This window comes from Oncorhynchus tshawytscha, linkage group LG25 (assembly GCF_018296145.1).
Source record: "Oncorhynchus tshawytscha isolate Ot180627B linkage group LG25, Otsh_v2.0, whole genome shotgun sequence".
Lineage (NCBI taxonomy): Eukaryota > Metazoa > Chordata > Actinopteri > Salmoniformes > Salmonidae > Oncorhynchus > Oncorhynchus tshawytscha.
Genome location: NC_056453.1, coordinates 38,501,266 through 38,523,965, shown reverse-complemented (window position 1 = coordinate 38,523,965; position 22,700 = coordinate 38,501,266). Strand labels below are relative to the sequence as shown.

Sequence of the window (22,700 nt, the reverse complement as noted above, 5' to 3'; positions counted from 1 at the left end):
CCACTCCACTCCACTCCACTGGGGCTGACCAGACTCCACTCCACTCCACTCCACTGGGGCTGACCAGACTCCACTCCACTCCACTGGGGCTGACCACACTCCACTCCACTCCACTGGGGCTGACCACACTCCACTCCACTCCACTGGGGCTGACCACACTCCACTCCACTCCACTGGGGCTGACCACACTCCACTCCACTCCACTGGGGCTGACCACACTCCACTCCACTCCACTCCACTGGGGCTGACCACACTCCACTCCACTCCACTCCACTGGGGCTGACCACACTCCTCCACTCCACTCCACTGGGGCTGACCACACTCCACCCACTGGGGCTGACCAGACTCCACTCCACTGGGGCTGACCAGACTCCACTCCACTCCACTGGGGCTGACCAGACTCCACTCCACTGGGGCTGACCAGACTCCACTCCACTCCACTCCACTGGGGCTGACCACACTCCACTCCACTGGGGCACCAGACTCCACTCCACTCCACTCCACTGGGGCTGACCAGACTCCACTCCACTGGGGCTGACCAGACTCCACTCCACTCCACTGGGCTGACCAGACTCCACTCCACTCCCAGACTCCACTCCACTGGGGCTGACCAGACTCCACTCCACTCCACTCCACTGGGGCTACCAGACTCCACTCCACTGGGGCTGACCACTCCACTCCACTCCACTCCACTGGGGCTGACCAGACTCCACTCCACTGGGGCTGACCAGACTCCACTGGGGCTGACCAGACTCCACTCCACTGGGGCTGACCAGACTCCACTCCACTGGGGCTGACCAGACTCCACTCCACTGGGGCTGACCACACTCCACTCCACTCCACTCCACTGGGGCTGACCAGACTCCACTCCACTCCACTCCACTGGGGCTGACCAGACTCCACTCCACTGGGGCCCACTCCACTGGGGCTGACCAGACTCCACTCCACTGGGGCTGACCAGACTCCACTCCACTGGGGCTGACCAGACTCCACCCACTCCACTGGGGCTGACCAGACTCCACTCCACTGGGGCTGACCAGACTCCACTCCACTGGGGCCCACTCCACTCCACTCCACTGGGGCTGACCAGACTCCACTCCACTCCACTCCACTGGGGCTGACCAGACTCCACTCCACTCCACTGGGGCTGACCAGACTCCACTCCACTGGGGCTGACCAGACTCCACACTCCACTGGGGCTGACCAGACTCCCACTCCACTGGGGCTGACCACCCACTCCACTCCTCCACTGGGGCTGACCAGACTCCACTCCACTCCACTGGGGCTGACCAGACTCCACTCCACCCACTCCACTGGGGCTGACCACTCCACTCCACTCCACTGGGGCTGACCACTCCACTCCACTGGGGCTGACCACACTCCACTCCACTGGGGCCCACCCACTCCACACTGGGGCTGACCAGACTCCACTCCACTCCACTGGGGCTGACCACACTCCACTCCACTCCACTGGGGCTGACCACACTCCACCCACCCACTGGGGCTGACCACACTCCACTCCACTCCACTGGGGCTGACCACACTCCACTCCACTCCACTGGGGCTGACCAGACCACTCCACCAGACACCCACTGGGGCTGACCAGACTCCACTCCACTCCACTGGGGCTGACCAGACTCCACTCCACTCCACTGGGGCTGACCAGACTCCACTCCACTGGGGCTGACCAGACTCCACTCCACTGGGGCTGACCAGACTCCACTCCACTCCACTGGGGCTGACCAGACTCCACTCCACTGACCAGACTCCACTCCTCCACTCCACTGGGGCTGACCAGACTCCACTCCACTCCACTGGGGCTGACCAGACTCCACTCCACTGGGGCTGACCAGACTCCACTGGGGCTGACCACTCCACTCCTGACCACTCCACTCCACTGGGGCTGACCAGACTCCACCCACTCCACTCCACTGGGGCTGACCAGACTCCACTCCACTCCACTCCTCCACTGGGGCTGACCAGACTCCACTCCACTGGGGCTGACCAGACTCACTCCACTCCACTGGGGCTGACCAGACTCCACTCCACTGGGGCTGACCAGACTCCACTCCACTGGGGCTGACCAGACTCCACTCCACTCCACTGGGGCTGACCAGACTCCACTCCACTCCACTGGGGCTGACCAGACTCCACTCCACTCCACTCCACTGGGGCTGACCACACTCCACTCCACTCCACTGGGGCTGACCACACTCCACTCCACTCCACTGGGGCTGACCACACTCCACTCCACTCCACTGGGGCTGACCACACTCCACTCCACTCCACTGGGGCTGACCACTCCACTCCACTCCACTGGGGCTGACCACACTCCACTCCACTCCACTGGGGCTGACCACACTCCACTCCACTCCACTGGGGCTGACCAGACTCCACCCACTCCACTGGGGCTGACCACTCCACTCCACTCCACTCCACTGGGGCTGACCACACTCCTCCACTCCACTGGGGCTGACCAGACTCCACTCCACTCCACTGGGGCTGACCAGACTCCACTCCACTCCACTGGGGCTGACCAGACTCCACTCCACTCCACTCCACTGGGGCTGACCAGACTCCACTCCACTCCACTGGGGCTGACCAGACTCCACTCCAGACTCCACTCCACTGGGGCTGACCACTCCACTCCACTCCACTGGGGCTGACCAGACTCCACTCCACTCCACTGGGGCTGACCAGACTCCACTCCACTCCACCAGACCACTGGGGCTGACCAGACTCCACCACTCCACTCCACTCCACTCCACTGGGGCTGACCAGACTCCACTCCACTGGGGCTGACCAGACTCCACTCCACTGGGGCTGACCAGACTCCACCCCACTGGGGCTGACCAGACTCCACTCCACTGGGGCTGACCAGACTCCACTCCACTCCACTGGGGCTGACCAGACTCCACACCTCCACTGGGGCTGACCACTCCACTCCACTGGGGCTGACCAGACTCCACTCCACTCCACTGGGGCTGACCAGACTCCACTCCACTGGGGCTGACCAGACTCCACTCCACTGGGGCTGACCAGACTCCACTCCACTGGGGCTGACCACTCCACTCCACTCCACTGGGGCTGACCAGACTCCACTCCACTGGGGCTCCACTCCACTCCACTGGGGCTGACCAGACTCCACTCCACTCCACTGGGGCTGACCAGACTCCACCTCCACTCCACTCCACTGGGGCTGACCAGACTCCACTCCACTCCACTGGGGCTGACCAGACTCCACTCCCACTCCACTGGGGCTGACCAGACTCCACTCCACTGGGGCTGACCAGACTCCACTCCACTCCACTCCACTGGGCTGACCAGACTCCACTCCACTCCACTGGGGCTGACCAGACTCCACTCCACTCCACTCCACTCCACTGGGGCTGACCAGACTCCACTCCACTCCACTCCACTGGGGGCTGACCAGACTCCACTCCACCACTCCACTCCACTGGGGCTGACCAGACTCCACTCCACTCCACTCCACTGGGGCTGACCAGACTCCACACTGGGGCTGACCACTCCACTCCACTGGGGCTGACCACACTCCACTCCACTCCACTGGGGCTGACCAGACTCCACTCCACTCCACTGGGGGCTGACCAGACTCCACTCCACTGGGGCTGACCAGACTCCACTCCACTGGGGCTGACCAGACTCCTCCACCCACTGGGGCTGACCAGACTCCACTCCACTCCACTGGGCCTGACCAGACTCCACTCCACTCCACTGGGCCTGACCACACTCCACTCCACCAGACTCCACTCCACCACTGGGGCTGACCAGACTCCACTCCACTCCACTGGGGCTGACCAGACTCCACTCCACTCCACTCCACTGGGGCTGACCCACTCCACTCCCACTCCACCACTGGGGCTGACCACACTCCACCCACTCCACTGACCAGACTCCACTCCACTCCACTGGGGCTGACCAGACTCCCACTCCACTCCACTCCACTCCACTGGGCTGACCAGACTCCACCCACTCCACTCCACTCCACTCCACTCCACTGGGGCTGACCAGACTCCACTCCTCCACTGGGGCTGACCAACTCCACTCCACTGGGCCTGACCAGACTCCACTCCACTCCACTGGGCCTGACCAGACTCCACCACTCCACTCCACTGGGGCTGACCAGACTCCACTCCACTCCACTCCACTGGGGCTGACCAGACTCCACTCCACTCCAGTGGGGCTGACCAGACTCCACTCCACTCCACCCTCCACTCCACTGGGGCTGACTCCACTCCACCCACTCCACTGGGGCTGACCCACTCCACTCCACTCCACTGGGGCTGACCAGACTCCACTCCACTGGGGCTCCACTCCACTCCACTGGGGCCACTGACCAGACTCCACTGGGGCTGACCAGACTCCACTCCACTCCACTGGGGCTGACCAGACTCCACTCCACTCCACTGGGCCTGACCAGACTCCCACCCACTCCACTGGGCTGACCAGACTCCACTCCACTCCACTGGGCCTGACCACACTCCACCCTCCACTGGGCCTGACCACACTCCACTCCACTCCACTCCACTCCACTGGGGCTGACCAGACTCCACTCCACTCCACTGGGGCTGACCCACTCCACTCCACTGGGGCTGACCCACTCCACTCCACTCCACTCCACTCCACTGGGGCTGACCCACTCCACTCCACTCCACTCCACTGGGGCTGACTCCACTCCACTCCACTGGGGCTGACTCCACCCACTGGGGCTGACCAGACTCCACTCCACTCCACTGGGCCTGACCAGACTCCACTCCACTGGGCCTGACCAGACTCCACTCCACTCCACCCACTCCACTGGGGCTGACTCCACTCCACTGGGCTGACCACTCCACTCCACTCCACTGGGGCTGACCCACTCCACTCCACTGGGGCTGACTCCACTCCACTGGGGCCACTCCACTGGGGCTGACTCCACTCCACTCCACTCCACTGGGGCTGACCACTCCACTCCACTGGGGCTGACTCCACTCCACTCCACTGGGGCCACTGGGCTGACCCACTCCACTGGGGCTGACCACACTCCACTCCACTGGGGCCACTCCACCCACTGGGGCTGACCACACTCCACCCACTCCTGGGGCTGACCACACTCCACTCCACTCCACTGGGGCTGACCACACTCCACCCACTCCACTGGGGCTGACCACACTCCACTCCACTGGGCCTGACCAGACTCCACTCCACTGGGCCTGACCAGACTCCACCCACTCCACTCCACTGGGCCTGACCACACTCCACCCACTCCACTGGGCTGACCACACTCCACCTCCACTCCACTGGGGCTGACCACACTCCACTCCACTCCACTGGGGCTGACCAGACTCCACTCCACTGGGCCTGACCAGACTCCACTCCACTCCACTCCACTCCACTGGGCCTGACCACACTCCACTCCACTCCACCCCTCCACTGGGGCTGACCAGACTCCACTCCACTGGGGCTGACCAGACTCCACTCCACTCCACTGGGCCTGACCAGACTCCACTCCACTCCACCCACTGGGGCTGACCCCACTCCACCCACTCCTCTCCACTGGGGCTGACCAGACTCCACTCCACTGGGGCTGACCAGACTCCACTCCACTCCACTGGGGCTGACCACTCTCCACTCCACTACCCCCACTGGGGCTGACCACTCCCCACTGGGGCTGACCACTCCCCACTGGGGCTGACCACTCCCCACTGGGGCTGACCACTCCCCACTGGGGCTGACCACTCCCCACTGGGGCTGACCACTCCCACTGGGGCTGACCACTCCCCACTGGGGCTGACCACTCCCCACTGGGGCTGACCACTCCCCACTGGGGCTGACCACACCCCACTGGGGCTGACCACACCCCACTGGGGCTGACCACTCCCCACTGGGGCTGACCACTCCCCACTGGGGCTGACCACACCCCACTGGGGCTGACCACACCCCACTGGGGCTGACCACACTCCACTGGGGCTGACCACACTCCACTGGGGCTGACCACAATGTAATGGGCTGACGTTAGGAACATTGTGTGAATAATGGCTGTCATGTTGTAGACTATTCATGTTTATCCCTCAGGCTATAGTAATGCCTTTCTGCGTCCCTCTCTCGTCTTACAAACAGTCAGCTGTCGAATACAAAACAGACTGTAGTTAACTGGAATGTACACCTCTTTCATTACCGTGTGAAGATGGAATGGCTGATCATGCAATCACACTATCACTGCAGGCTAGCCTGACTGAGTTGCCATTAAACTACAAGGAACAAACACGTAAAAACATCATCTTGTGATGTTTTGAACATCATACTTGCAAGTACTGTCAGAAGACACACACCCCTTTAGGCACACTGATGTCCAGAGACAGCATCAGTCACCGCTCTTCAGCCCTGCCTGTCACTGACTGCAGAGGGATTAGAGGGAGGAGGGTTAATTGTGCTGAGTCATAGCTAGGGATGCAAAAACAACCAAAGGACCTCATAACGCAGAGCACACACACACACACACACACACACACTAGATAAGGGACAATAGAGAGGACAGAACCAATATGGAGATGGATGAACACGTGTTTAAGGACAGTTTAAGATGAGGTCACTGGGATGTAGCATTAATTAAACCAGCAGCCTCATTAATGGGTTCTTCTGCTCTAGCATACTATTTTCTGCAATAAGAAATCGTCCTCTGAACGAATGGCTTCGCTACTAATACTGAGTGCTGTGTTGGAATCCGATCACGGCACAGATACTGTCATTGAGGCTGAATACAGACTATAAAAAAAGGTAAAAAGGTTCAGATTGGAGTAGGCAATCAAACGCAGTTCAATCAGTATTCACAGAGAGAGAGAGGCTAAGTGGAGGAATGAAGAGTTGAAACCATCAGACAAAATGTGAAAGGCCAAAAAAAAAAAAAAAAAGACAAAGTCTGAATAATGAATGCTGAGAGCTTTTCTTTTCTATTTTCCCATCTCACCTCTGACCTCTGACCTCTTCCCTCCAAGCCACAGCTGTCTGCTATCCAAATTCCCCTCAGACTGAGTGAGTGAGTCTTAACTACACAGTGCTCAGATTCAGGAGGCGAGACAGTCCCATTCTTCGAACATGTGACTCGGTCTGACTGAAAACATGAAGCTGAATCTATATAGGCTAGCTGTACACATACAGTGGCAAGGGAAGTATGTGAACCCTTTGGAATTACCTGGATTTCTGCAGAAATTGGTCATCAAACACACCAAAAAATAACAAATTATTGTATTTTTCTTGTCTATATTGAATAGATACTTTTTACAACCTACACTGTGAATGTTTAAATTATGTGACCCCCTAGACTAATAACTTCTCCAAAAGCTAATTGGAGTCAGGAGTCAGCTAACCTGGAGTCCAATCAATGAGACGAGATTGGAAATGTTGGTTAGAGATTGAGATGCTGTGGCATGACCTCGAGATAGCAGCTCACGCCAGACATATCAAGAGTATTGCTGAACTGAAACAGTTTTCTAAAGAGGAATGGCCCAAAATGCCTCCTGACCGTTGTGCAGGTCTGATCCGCAACTACAGAAAACATTTGGTCGAGGTTATTGCTGCCAAATGACGGTCAACCAGTTATTAAATCCAAGGGTTCACATACTTTTCCAACCCTGCACTGTGAATGTTTACACGGTGAGTTCAATAGACATGAAAACATAGAATTGTTTGTGTTTTATTAGTTTAAGCAGGATGCGTTTCTCTATTGTTGTGACTTCAATGAAGATAAGATCACATTTTATGACAAATTTATGCAGAAATCCAGGTAATTCCAAAGGGTTCACATACTTTTTCTTACCGATGTATATGATGCAACCATAAAAACCAATAGATATTATTAAAAACATAAAGCTGTTGAAGAAATAACTGCAGTGGAGCATGCTGGAGTCTTAATGTAGTCATTTCTTACAGATGTCATTGGAAGAGACCACTTGCTGCCATCACCATCCTACCAGTTTCCCCTCCCTATCTTGCCTCCAATCTGACCCTTGCCCTCCCACCATCACCACAGTCCACACCCTATCCCCCAGCCACAGCACCATCCTTCGTCTTTCTCCACCTCTAAGTGTGCGTCAGCCTAACAGACCAATACAACCCAAACTGGTCTATTCACAGGTTGTAGCTGTTCCAGTGTGAAAACTGTTCTAACTGACAGTAAAAGGACAAGAGAGAAGTCAACAGCCCCAAAACAGTGTCTTTACAGTCCAATTAAGAAACATTACCAATAATCCCCATTGAATGTTATGAAAAGAAAATCCGCAGCATGATAAGGTTTTGAAATTCAATAGAATATTTACTTACTCTGGGCTACAATACAAAATAAAAACGCTACACAGCATAATTCAGAGAATTGAGGCAAAACAAGAGGTAAACTGTTGGAAACTGACTAATTGACTGGAGCACGTTTTAGTACATTTATAACTATGCAAGTGGCCTAGTAGTAGTGATTAACGTAATTGTGGGTTAGAGCAGATGATCAACGTTCAAATGTGTATGTGACCGGAGGCAAAGTACAAAAGGGGCCCGTCTCAGAGACAGAATGTTTCCATAAGGATGAGAGAGGAAGCGTATGAACGAGCTGGTAACAGGAATAAATATATATCAAGCTAGAACCCAACAAAAACAACATTTCCATATCAAATATCAGAGATGAACTGTAAGGGGACGTGATTGCCTCAGTGGTGAATGCAAGAACACTAAGCTCTCCTTCCCAATTGCAAGTAGTATTAAAATAACTGACTATAAAACGACTACAACAGGATTTGCTTGAGTGCGTTTCAACATGTTTGCTGTACACGCGTGTGTTTGTGTGTAGATCCAGTTTCAGGCGGTGCATCGGCTGCTTGTCCTTTTCAAACCCTCAATTCCCATTCACACCCACAACCATCCAGCCCTGTCTGGCATGTCTCCATGCAACCCCCCTCTACCCCACTAGGGGTGCTGCAACCCCCTATTGCCACAACTAGGACTCACCAAGATCCTTAGAGCCTTGACTTTCGCTGGCCATCTCTCCCATCCTCACCAGTGCCTCGAAGTAGCCCTTTGCAGCAAATGTGACACCTGGAAACATGGAAGCATTGGGCGTCAGATCAGGGGCGGAGTGGAAATATTGGACATTAACGTAATCTTCACCCCAGCATCCCTCCCCTATAGCTATAGCCCCAGTCAATTAGGGAAGGGGCTAAAGGCTGCAATGTAAAGAGTAATTGCTACAATGGAAAGAGCTAGGCTAGTACAAAGTACAAAGGAAAGTTCTATAGCAAGGCTACAACAGGCTACTACGTAAAAGGCTACTTCAAGTTACAATGGAAAAGGATACAAGCTACCACTGGCGACAATGAAAAGCGCTAATGCTACAATGAAAAGTGCTAATGCTACAATGAATAGTGCTAATGCTACAATGAAAAGAGCTAATGCTACAATGAAAAGAGCTAATGCTACAATGAAAAGAGCTAATGCTACAATGAAAAGAGCTAATGCTACAATGAAAAGAGCTAATGCTACAATGAAAAGAGCTAATGCTACAATGAAAAGAGCTAATGCTACAATGAAAAGAGCTAATGCTACAAATAACAACAATGGTGGCTCGAGAGGAAAGTGCAGTAACTACTGGTGGACAGAGCAGATGCTGAATGAAAAGAACTACATGAAACCGAGGCCAGAGAAAGTAAAGCAAGGGAAGACCAGGGAAGGCAAGATAGACCGTTCTGCCTACGACCTCTGCGACTCAGGTCTCCGTCCAGGGAATTTACACACACAGCAAGCATGGCTCACCCACACAGTCCTGCCACAGGCAGCTAGAAGCAGTGAATGGGAAGTCATGGTGAATAAGACCAGGTCAGGGGTAAGTCGTTTAGGGAGTGGTGGTCACTACGAGAGGAAAGAGAGAAGCTGACCGAGTATGACCTTGAGCTGATCCATATTGATAAGGAGTGTCACAGCTTTACTAAACCATGTGACCAAGCAGTCATACTAAACATGGACGGTTACTGCAGTTTCTTAGTTCGTAACATAAAAATATTAGGTAAGCCATTTTAAACCGGGCTGTTAAATAATCCAAATTACATCCTGAATATGGATTCACTGCATGGTAAACAATTTAAATATGTTCTAAAAAGGTTAACGGTCTTTACTGAGCACTGGCGTCCCATGCACCTTAATTGGGGAGGACGTGCTCATAGTAATGGCTGGAATGGAATCAACGGAACGGTATCAAACATGTTTTCCATGTGTTTGATACCATTCCATTGATGCCATTCCAGTCATTATGAGACATCCTCCCCTCAGCAGCCTCCTGTGATATAGAGTGCTACAGTCATATGGGAATACTACCCAACAGCCTTTGCTTTATCATTAGCAATATTCCTTCCCACTTCAAAGTTAAGAGACAAACTTGATTGTCTAACACAACAGAAGGGCTTGAACCAATCTCTGTCCCTTCATCTATCCACCTCTCCTCTGAGGAACCAGTCTCTGTCCCATCTATCCACCTCTCCTCTGAGGAACCCGCCTCTGTCCCATCTATCCACCTCTCCTCTGAGGATCGTTTCTCCTTTATCAATTATTTCCTTTCTCTACCTTTATCAGAATCTTTGTCTTGAGGTCACTGAACTGAAAACAGCCCTTGCCTCCAGAACCAAGGACCTAAAGCCTACCGCCCTGTAGCTGGGGTTCAATCTGACTGATTACTTCCAGGAAGAGAGACCCTCACTCGGATCTTCCTGAGCCCAGCTTTGGTTTAGTCTAGGTGCGATAGGAGAGTGTGGGCGAGAGGGTACAGGTGGATTGTAGTGTGCGGTAAACACTTGCGTGGATGGATGGGCTATTTAACGATGTCCACAGAAATCCCAGCCAAGGGGGATAGAGCGAGGGGCGGTGAAGTGTGGCAGGCCAGGTAAAGCTGTATTAACTGGGACAAGACGTTAGAGCTCTGCTGTCGGGGGGATTGTGTGTGTGTGTTCAGTAAAGAGGATTACACCTCCGATATGAAGCAGATAGGACTACAGAATGGAGGTGGTGACAAGACATCCATTCTTCCCACCTATTCCAAAGTAAATTAAACACTCGAGGAGTAAAACCCGTGTAAACCAGATCGGCTGCGCAGCTTGATGCGTTTAGTACTCCATCCAGCTTCAACTCCTCTTCCAAATTCACCGCATTTCTCTTCCTCTCCATCCTTCCCCTCTACAAAATCCATTCAGCCCTCACCCTTCCGAATCCCCTCCATCTCTACAACACAACTGGTCCCTGTTGGAAATGTCTCTCCGCCCCACCTTCAACATGATACCCTTGTGGGTTGTGTGAAATTTCCCTACAGTCAACATGATGCCAGTACGGTTGTGTGCTGTGTGAAACTGCCCCACCTTCTCTAGTCCCAAAACTAAACAGAACAGCTGGCTAAATACCAGTCTAAGCATTGCATCCTATTCAAGCCCTGCATCCACTACACACTCTCCTCCAAAATCAAACAAACAGCATCCCCAAGGAAAAGCATTCCTCATGAAACTGGTTGAGAGAATGCCAAGAGCGTACAAAGCTGTCATCAAGGCAAAGGGTGGCTACTTTGAAGAATCTCAAATATAAAATACATTTTGATTTGCTTAACCCTTTTTGGGGGGTTACTACATGATTCCATATGTGTTATTTCATAGTTTTGATGTCTTCACTATGATTCTACAAATGTAGAAAATATTAAAAACAAAGAAAAACCCTTGAAATGATTAGTGTCCAAACTTTTGACTGGTACTGTAGAAGCAGGCAGCTCTCCCCCTAGACCGAATCATGATGTTAGTCAACCAAGCTCCAGGGACCTCAAGTCCAGCCAAGCACCACTCCTTGATCCTTGTTGCGATTTATGGGTTCCCTTTCTTCTCCTAAGAGCAGAGGCAGAACTGGCATATTTACAATTTCTGTTAGTGTATGGAGGCCCATGAGGCACCCTGTGGTGATTTGAATGCTGGCTGTGCCCTTTGCCTTTGCAACGGTAGCCTAAGCCAGAACCTCAGTTCTGCTCCTGATCTGCAATAAAGAAGTTTAAATTTTCCATCCTGGAGCTGTGTAGCTATTTTTATTCTTATCAGACAACACTAAGTCCTCCTTTATTGGTCCTTAGAGCTTCATATTTCCTGCATGTCCATCTCTCCCTCTCCAGTCCTTTCTCTCTCTCACCCTCTTTGCCTGCTCCTACATTAGAGACCAGTAACCTACAGCTGGAGACAACACTACATTAGAGACCAGTAACCTACAGCTGGAGACAACACTACATTAGAGACCAGTAACCTACAGCTGGAGACAACACTACATTAGAGACCAGTAACCTACAGCTGGAGACAACACTGAGACCAGTAACCTACAGCTGGAGACAACACTACATTAGAGACCAGTAACCTACAGCTGGAGACAACACTACATTAGAGACCAGTAACCTACAGCTGAGACAACACTACATTAGAGACCAGTAACCTACAGCTGGAGACAACACTACATTAGAGACCAGTAACCTACAGCTGGAGACAACACTACATTAGAGACCAGTAACCTACAGCTGGAGACAACACTACATTAGAGACCAGTAACCTACAGCTGGAGACAACACTACATTAGAGGCATGGCTGAGGAGACACTATCTGTAGGACTCGCTTTTCCAGTCTACAGTCTACCATAGATTCATAGTGCAGCATGTCCAATTCCCCACCATTCTATTCAACTGAAAACTGTGGTTCAACAAGAAATCCTTATTAAAAATGGATGTTCATAAAAAGATCAAATAGGGGGTGCTCACATTTGTCCTGTTTCACACATGTACAAGTGTGAACCCTGTACAGCATGGAGCATCAACTAGGTTCAGCCTCGGGGTGATTTTTCCTCTCTCGAACTGATGGTCAGGGACCCGGAACATAATTGACTGCAAGAAGCCTAAACGGATACAATATTTGACCAAAAACAATAATTATTTCAAACCTTGCTTACATTTGTATACGATCGCATACACTGCCTATACGAAACAATAGGAACACCTGCTCTTTCCATGACAGACTGACCAGGTGAATCCAGGTGAAAGCTATGATCCCTTATTGATGTTAAATCCACTTCAATCAGTGTAGATGAAGGGGAAGAGACAGGTTAAAAAAATACATTTTTTAGCCTTGAGACATGGATTGTGTATGTCTGTTATTCAGCGGTTGAATGGACAAGACAATAGATTTAAGAGCCTTTGAACATGTTATGGTAGTAGATGCCAAGCACACCGGTTTGTGTCAAGAACTACAAAGCTGCTAGGTTTTTCAAGCTCAACAGTTTCCCCGTGTGTACCAAAAAAAAAAATGGTCCACCCCCCAAAGGACATCCAGGCAACTTGACACAACTGTGCGAAGCATTGGAGTCAACATGGACCGAAATCCCGGTGGAATGCTTTAGACACCCTGTAGTTCATGCCCCGACAAACTGAGGCTGTTCTGAGGGCAAAAGGAGGTCCAACTCAATATTAGGCATGGCAATACTTGGGCCCATTTCCAAAATGTGTAATCACTTGGCTCTGATTGCCGTTTTTTTTGTGTTTTTTTTACAGTCTTCAATTTTTTTACATCTGTCCTATACCGTGTGGTGTGAAATGGAAATGTTTTGCATATCCCACTCCCCATGAGACACCGTCGGAGAGTGGGGTCACGACCAGGGATCTGCCATTATTGACGGTGACCTGGGAGCAATTAGGGTTAAGTGCCTTGCTCAATGGCAGCTCGACCATTTAAAAAAATAAATAATAATAGGCTCGGATTCTAACTAGCAACCTTTCGGTTTCTGGCCCAAACACCCCGATGGACCGCCGGATACAGTAGTATACACGTTCTCCTATACCTCCACAGTGCTGGACAAGCTCCATACTGTGTATATAGATGGATAAGATAGATATTTATTAGGTCAACACATTTATTTATTTATCCGTAATTTTACCAGGTAAGTTGACTGAGAACACGTTCGCATTTGCAGCAACGACCTGGGGAATAGTTACAGGGGAGAGGAGGGGAATGAATGAGCCAATTGGAAGCTGGGGATTATTAGGTGACCGTGATGGTTTCAGGGCCAGATTGGGAATTTAGCCAGGACACCGGGGTTAACACCCCTACTCTTACGATAAGTACCATCGGATCTTTAATGACCTCAGAGAGTCAGGACACCAGTTTAACGGCTCATCCGAAAGACAGCACCCTGCACAGGGCAGTGTCCCCGGTCACTGCTCTGGGGCATCGGGATATTGTTTAGACCAGAGAAAAGAGTGCCTTCTACTGGCCCTCCAACACCACTTCCAGCAGCATCTGGTCTCCCATCCAGGGACTCACCTGGACCAACGCTGCTTAGCTTCAGAAGCAAGACAGCAGTGGTATGCAGGGTGGTATGCATACCACATATGACAGGGAGTCAGTCTCAGAGAACATGGTTCATAAAGCAAAACGGTGGAAAGGAAAAAAAAAAACAATTGAAATGTCCGATCTAAGCAGAATGCACGGAATATTGTAATAGAAGCATTCCGGGTTCCGTCTGAACCTGCAGATGGGGGTTCTGGTTCCGTCGGAACCTCATGTAAGACCATGTGACACTGATGAAAAGAAGAGGTTTATGCAGCTGCTCCTTTACCATTGGTAGAAGAAACAAGAGTCTGTATCTCCAATGTCTTTTTCTCTCCATCTCCCTCCTCAATACCAGTTCGCTTGTTCTTTTATGGGGCCATTTTTATTCTCTTAGCTCCACCTGACCTCCCCCCTCTCAAAATTGTTGTCCTCCTGCACCCTTCAACCGTATCTCACACACACAAACACACACACACAAAATCCGACTTGTGAACAACCAAATAAAAACATAAAGAAGTAGACGGCATGGAGGGATGCAGGTGAAGTGGAGGGCACGATGTGGACATGGAACAGACTAAGGTGACATGAGGAAGGCGGCCTGAGCCTCGCAACAAAATATCAAAATCAGTCCATGTAACTGAAAGCATCTCTTACAGAAAAAGCACACGATTTCACATGTGGGGGAGAAAAAAGACGTGTTTTTGGGAACACTTTGCATTGTGATCATGTGAAACATCATGTGGTTTTTCCCAGCAGAAGCTTTCATAGCGAAGTCCTACAAGAGATCAGAAGGGCTACAAGAGGAAATGGACTACAGGCTACTTCACCAGCATCTGAGCTCATCTCTAGTTCAGCTAAATCATGAGTCTAAAAAGCAACAGCAAGACAGTGTCAGGCCTGTGCCTGGTCCTCTGGACAGGAGGGGAGAGGGGTGAGAGGGGGATGAGATAAAGGAGGAGAAGAGGATGTACTCACTGGATAGGGCCTTCTCGTAACTCTTCCCCATGGCCACGAAGTTCCGCAAGCACGGGTTGAATTGCTCCATAATGGACTGAAAAGAGAAATAAAAACAGTTTAGTCGGACTGAGCAGCTATAAGCATAGCAGAAGCAGAGCTCTACTCCGTAATCGGGGTGTGCATTCACACACACACACGCTCACACTGCAAGTACGCTACTCCTACCAGCTCACGCACACAACTCGTTTGGCTTAGCCAATCAGGTACAAGAGTGTAGATGGGAATCAGTCACACCCAGGCAAAGGAGAGAAGGAGCGAGGGGGATGTGGGTGTTGATGCCCGGGCAGCCCAGCTCAAGAGGCAGTCTCTCTCTCTCTCACTCACTCTCGGTCTCTCTCAGATCGTGTTGTTTGTGCTAATTACTTTTTCGGTTATGCAGAGACATGAGGGAACAAGGACGGGGAATAAAATTGGATGACACGAAAACAGGAAAGAAGAGGAGAGGAGATTCAGCTAGCTTAGTTGGCTTGAGCGTGGTGCTAGCGTGGTGCTAGCTGGCCACAGCAGGGGGTTGATAATGAATATAATGCATCTAACTGTGGAAGGGGATTCAGGTGGCTTGGTTGGGTGGGATCCAGCATAATCTTCTGCATATACGCTCACTGAAAAATAATACTACATTACAATATCATCATTACTAGAACTGAAGTATGATGAGACAATCATGAGAAAATAAGATTATACACTACATTTCCAAATGTATGTATGTGACACCTGCTCGTTGAACATCTCATCCACATGTTGGAACATTGCTTGAGAGGGGGGACTTGCTTCCATTCATCCACAAGAGCATTAGCGACGTTGGGTACTGGTGTTGGGCGATTAGGCCTGGCTCGCAGTCGCCGGTCCAATTCATCCCAAAAGTGTTAGATTGGGTTGAGGTCAGGGCTCTGTGCAGGCCAGTCAAGTTCTTCCACACCGATTTTCCCCAAAAAATTCTGTATGGACCTCACTTTGTGCACAGGGGCATTGTCATGCTGAAACAGGAAAGGGCCTTCCCCAAACTGTTGCCACAAAGTTGGAAGCACAGAATCATCTAGAATGTCATTGTATCCTGTAGTGTTAAGATTTCCTTTCACTGGAACTAAGGGGCCCAAACCATGAAAAACAGCCCCAGACCATTATTCCTCCTCCAACCAACAATACAGTTGGCACTATGCAATCGGGCAGGTAGCGTTCTCCTGGCATCCGTCAAACTCAGATTTGACTGTCAGACTGACAGATGGTGAAGTGTGATTCATCACTCCAGAGAACGCATTTCCACTGCACCAGAATGCAATTGCGGCTTTACACCACTCAAGCGGATGCTTGGGCATTTCACATGGTGATCGTAGGCTTGTGTTCTGCCATGGAAACCCATTTCATGAAGCTGCTGACTAACAGTTCTCGTGCTGCCGTTGCTTCCAGATGCAGATTGGAACTCGGTAGTGAGTGTTGCAACCGAGGACAGACGATATTTACACACTACACGCTTCGGCACTCGGCGGACCATTTCTGTCCACTTGTGTGGCCTACCACTTCGCGGCTGAGCCAATATTGCTCCTAGACGTTTCCGCTTCACAACAAACAGCACTTAAGAGTTTACCGGGGCAGAGTTGACCAGGGCAGCTCAAGCAGGAAAGAAATTTGAAGTATTGTCCACATACTTTTGTATATATAGTGTATATGGAAAGTATTAAGACCCCTTGACTTTTTCCACATTTTGTTGCATTACAGCCTTATTCTAAACTGTATTCAATTCCCCCCCCGCCAAACAATAACCCATAATGACAAAGCAAAAACTGTTCGTTTTGCAAATGTATTACACATTTAAAAAAAGGAATATCACATTTACATAAGTACAGTAAGTTTTCATAGGTATTTTTTACTCAGTACTTAGATGAAGCACCTTTGGCAGCGATTACAGCCTCGAGTCTTCTTGGGTATGATGCTACAAGCTTGGCACACCTGTAGTTCGGGAGTTTCTACCATTCTTTTCTGCAGATCCTCTCAAGCTCTGTTCGGTCGGATTGGGAGTGTCGATGCACAGCCATTTTCAGGTATCTCCAGAGATGTTCGATTGGGCTCTGGCAGGGCCACTCAAGGACATTCAGAGACTTGTCCTGAAGCCACTCCTGCATGGTCTTGGCTGTGTACTTAGGGTCATTGTCCTGTTGGAAGGTGAACCGTTGCAGGTTTTCATCATTTGCTCCGTTCATCTTTCCCTCAACCCTGACTAGTCTCCCAGTCCCTGCCGCTGAAAAACATCCCCACATCATGAAGCTGCCACCACCATGCTTCACCGTAGGGATGGTGCCACAACATCTTTATGCTTTCGTTAATAAATACGCTTGTTTATTTCAACTACATCTTAGTTGCACTTCACCAGTGAACCTCCAAGTGTACATTATTAATACTCAGTCTCAAAAGTTTATGTCCAGAGTTAATGAGTACGTGATGTCATTGAGAAAATCTAGACATGGCTCTCCCTTATTTAAGGATGTTACGCTTTACTATGTAGGCTACAGTAAACATCTCATTGTCCTGTTGGTTTTTGTCAAACTGCACAGTAGCCTAATAAAATAAAATAAAAAATAATATATTTTGTACCACTGTAGATGCTACACTTTTTACAAAACTCTGCAAGCAACGTTTCCACACCGAGAATGGTAAATTACTGTAATTAACACAGTAATTCCAATACATTGGAATACAAAAGAAGAAATTCGCACATGAGCAATTAGCAGGACAATAGACTCTTGCTGAGAAGGAGCTCAAGGAGGGTTGTAATTTGAAGACACTACACAGTAGCCTAATAAACATATGCATTGTTTTTATCGAATTCAATAACATTTCTACCACGGTAGATGCGGTCTTTGGTTGATGGACAATATTAAAAACAGTCAAATGCATTCGTGCATTCAAATCGCTTTAGCCGAACATGTTGCAATTCATTTATTATTTATTTATGGGGCGGCAGGCAGCCTAGTGGTTGGGTCAGTAACCGAAAGGTTGCTAGATCGAATCCCCGAGCTGACAAGGTAAAAATCTGTCGTTCTGCCCCTGAACAAGGCAGTTAACCCACTGTTCCTAGGTCGTCATTGTAAATAAAAATATGTGTTACTAATTTGCCTAGTTAAATAAAGGTCAAATAAAAATGACACACATTGTTGAATTATTCAAGGGTCCTTTCTCTTCTCTGTGCTGGAGTTCTTAAGAATACTAAAGCAGCCATCAACCCTTGATGGGACATCAGCAGGACACTAGTCTGCGCTGAGTTTAGGGACTTTAAAATGTATTAATAGTTGTTTGCGAGGCATGTCACTTCTCCCATCTCTATTGCATAGCCCACCAAATGCACTCTTTTCCAACCACATCTGGATGGATCCATAATGAATTACTATGGGAAAACATATCACTAAATGACAGAAATATTGGAATAAAGTAGGCTAACGAAGGCAACAAATGGTTGCTTACTGAAACACATCCAATTGTTATAATAGGATTTGAAGCAATAGACTACCCGCGTGTGGTCAACTGTTTCAGCTCCGTTTCACACTGCTCTGAGACAAGCATGGGGACTGATCTTGATAAATTAATCAGGTTTGTATTTTTGGGGTATTGGTTTACCTACAAATTAGGGTGTTGGAAATGTTAGGATTATTTAGCTCTTCACTCAGTAGCCTAGGACTACTCTCTACCGGTCATGTTGAACAGCGCCATATTTTCCCAACGGAAACCCTGAGGCATACATAGACGATTGTAAAATTATTGTGTTGAGGTCAGGTGATTGTGGAGGCCAGGTCATCTGATGCAGCACTCCATCACTCTCCTTGGTCAAATAGCCCTTACACAGCCTGGAGGTGTATATAAACAAATGATAGTGGGACTAAGCACAAATCGTATCGCTGCAGAATGCTGTGGTAGACATGCTGGTTAAGTGTGACCTTGAATTCTAAATAAATCAGTGTCACCAGCAAAGCACCCAAACACCATCACACCTCCTCCATGCTTCACAGTGGGAACAACAAATGCAGAGATCATCCATTCACCTACTCTGCATCTCACAAAGACACAGAAGTTGGAACCATTGGTGTCCTTTAGTAGTGGTTTCTTTGCAACAATTCCACCATGAAGGACTGATTCACGCAGTCTCCTTTGAACAGTTGATGTTAAGAATTGTCTGTTAACTCTAATGAACTTATCCTCTGCAGCAGAGGGAACTCTGGGTCTTCCTTTTGTGTGGCAGTCTTCATGACAGCCAGTGTCATCATTACGCTTGATGTTATTTGCGACTGCACTTGAAACTTTCAAACTACTTGAATGGTCAGTCAATCCAGAGATTTTAATGTCTTAAAATAATGATGTCATTTCTCTTTTCTTATTTGACCAGTTCTTGCCATATTATGGACGAACCCTTTTACCAAATACGGCTATCTCGTGTATACCAACCCAACCTTGTCACAACACAACTGTTTGGCCAAAACATATTAAGAAGGAAAGAAATTCCACAAATTAACAAGGCACACTTGTTAATTGAAATGCATTCCAGGTGACTACCTCATGAAGCTGGTTTAGAGAATGTCAAGAGTGTGCAAAGCTGTCAAGGCAAAGGGTGACTACTTTAAAGAATCTCAAATATTTGGATTTGTATAACACTTTTTTGGTTAATATATGATTCCATGTATTATTTCATAGTTTTGATGTCTTCAATATTATTCTACAATGTAGAATGATTGTATCCCATGATTGAGTAAGTGTGTCCAAACTTGACTGGTACTGTGTATATAAATAAATATAAAAAATGAAAGCATGGACGGGGAGAATGAAGTAGGGCAGAGCGAAGGAGGGGCAGAGCGAAGGAGGGGGTGAAATGTGCAAGCCAGGGAATAATTGACAAGTGCACAAGCATGTACATCCGTGTGCTGCCCAGGTGCTCATCCGTGTGCCGCCCAGGTGCTCATCCGTGTGCTGCCCAGGTGCTCATCCGTGTGCTGCCCAGGTGCAGATAGAGAGTGAGGGAACAGGGTCGATATGGTAACCAAATCACCCTGCCCCAGGGCATAAAACCACCCTCCAATTCCAACCAGGTGCCCAGCCAACCTCTATATCCTGGAACTCTCACTCCTCCCACACACAGAGTTCCTCTCTTCTACTTTGTCCTTCTAACCTTTCCCTGACAGAGCTGTCAGACACTGAAGGGATGGAGGGCATCTCTAGTCTCTTGTTAATGGTGTGCTTTATGATGTTGAGAGACATGGCATGAGGGATGCCTACTAATGTCTGTACCAACTGGCTGGCTCTAGGTCACCTTGACTCTTGTAACTTTAAGATGACTTCAAAACAGAAGTGCAACAAGGTAGGGGAAGGACAGGGAGGGAGGGAGGACGTAAATACAGGATATACCATCTGCAGGAAGGAAATGGAGGGAGGGAGGTAGGATGTAAATACAGGATATACCATCTGCAGGAAGGAAATGGAGGGAGGGAGGACGTAAATACAGGATATACCATCTGCAGGAAGGACAGGGAGGGAGGACGTAAATACAGGATATACCATCTGGAGGAGAGGGAGGATGTAAATACAGGATATACCATCTGCAGGAAGGAAATGGAGGGAGGGAGGATGTAAATACAGGATATACCATCTGCAGGAAGGACAGGGAGGGAGGACGTAAATACAGGATATACCATCTGCAGGGAGGACGTAAATACAGGATATACCATCTGCAGGGAGGGAGGGAGGACGTAAATACAGGATATACCATCTGCAGGAAGGAAATGGAGGGAGGGAGGGAGGGAGGACATAAATACAGGATATACCATCTGCAGGAAGGACAGGGAGGGAGGGAGGATGTAAATACAGGATATACCATCTGCAGGGAGGGAGGGAGGACGTAAATACAGGATATACCATCTGCAGAAGGGAGGGAGGACGTAAATACAGGATATACCATCTGCAGGAAGGACAGGGAGGGAGGGCAGGAAGGACGTAAATATAGGATATACCATCTGCAGGAAGGACAGGGAGGGAGGGATAAATACAGGATATACCATCTGCAGGAAGGGAGGACGTAAATACAGGATATACCATCTGCAAGGGAGGGAGGATGTAAATACAGGATATACCATCTGCAGGAAGGACAGGGAGGGAGGGGACGTAAATACAGGATATACCATCTGCAGGAAGGACAGGGAGGGAGGGCGTAAATACAGGATATACCATCTGCAGGGAGGGAGGGAGGACGTAAATACAGGATATACCATCTGCAAGAAGGGAGGGAGGACGTAAATACAGGATATACCATCTGCAGGAAGGAAATGGAGGACGTAAATACAGGATATACCATCTGCAGGAAGGAAATGGAGGGGAGGGAGGGAGGACGTAAATACAGGATATACCATCTGCAGGAAGGGAGGGAGGACGTAAATACAGGATATACCATCTGCAGGAAGGACAGGGAGGACGTAAATACAGGATATACCATCTGCAGGAAGGACGTAAATATAGGATATACAATCTGCAGGAAGGACAGGGAGGACGTAAATACAGGATATACCATCTGCAGGAAGGACAGGGAGGGAGGGAGGGATCTACCATCTGCAGGGAGGGAGGGAGGACGTAAATACAGGATATACCATCTGCAGGAAGGGAGGGAGGACGTAAATACAGGATATACCATCTGCAGGAAGGACAGGGAGGACGTAAATACAGGATTTACCATCTGCAGGAAGGAAGGGAGAGAGGGCGTAAATACAGGATATACCATCTGCAGGAAGGGAGGGAGGACGTAAATACAGGATATACCATCTGCAGGAAGGACAGGGAGGGAGGGAGGACGTAAATACAGGATATACCATCTGCAGGGAGGGAGGGAGGACGTAAATACAGGATATACCATCTGCAAGAAGGGAGGGAGGACGTAAATACAGGATATACCATCTGCAGGAAGGAAATGGAGGGAGGGAGGGAGGACGTAAATACAGGATATACCATCTGCAGGAAGGACAGGGAGGGAGGGAGGATGTAAATACAGGATATACCATCTGCAGGAAGGACAGGGAGGGAGGGAGGATGTAAATACAGGATATACCATCTGCAGGAAGGACAGGGAGGATGTAAATACAGGATATACCATCTGCCGGAAGGACGTAAATATAGGATATACAATCTGCAGGAAGGACAGGGAGGGAGGGAGGGAGGACGTAAATACAGGATCTACCACCTGCAGGGAGGGAGGGAGGACGTAAATACAGGATATACCATCTGCAAGAAGGGAGGGAGGACGTAAATACAGGATATACCATCTGCAGGAAGGAAATGGAGGGAGGAGGACGTAAA

The 22,700-nt window shown here is 49.7% G+C and overlaps 1 protein-coding gene across 4 annotated transcripts in view; it reads right to left on the bottom strand.

Moving 5' to 3' along the window:
- Nucleotides 1-22,700, bottom strand: part of LOC112235941 (brain-specific angiogenesis inhibitor 1-associated protein 2) — a 116,085-nt gene that overhangs the window by 73,389 nt on the left and 19,996 nt on the right. For 3 of the 4 annotated variants that reach the window (XM_024404491.2, XM_024404490.2, XM_024404492.2), the window contains exons 2-3: nt 15,339-15,414; nt 8,992-9,078 (exon numbers count right to left, since the gene is read on the bottom strand). In XM_024404491.2, coding sequence (XP_024260259.1) covers nt 8,992-9,078; nt 15,339-15,414 — 163 coding nt within the window. The remainder of the gene's footprint in view (nt 1-8,991; nt 9,079-15,338; nt 15,415-22,700) is intronic. The other variant, XM_024404493.2, reaches the window with a different exon arrangement.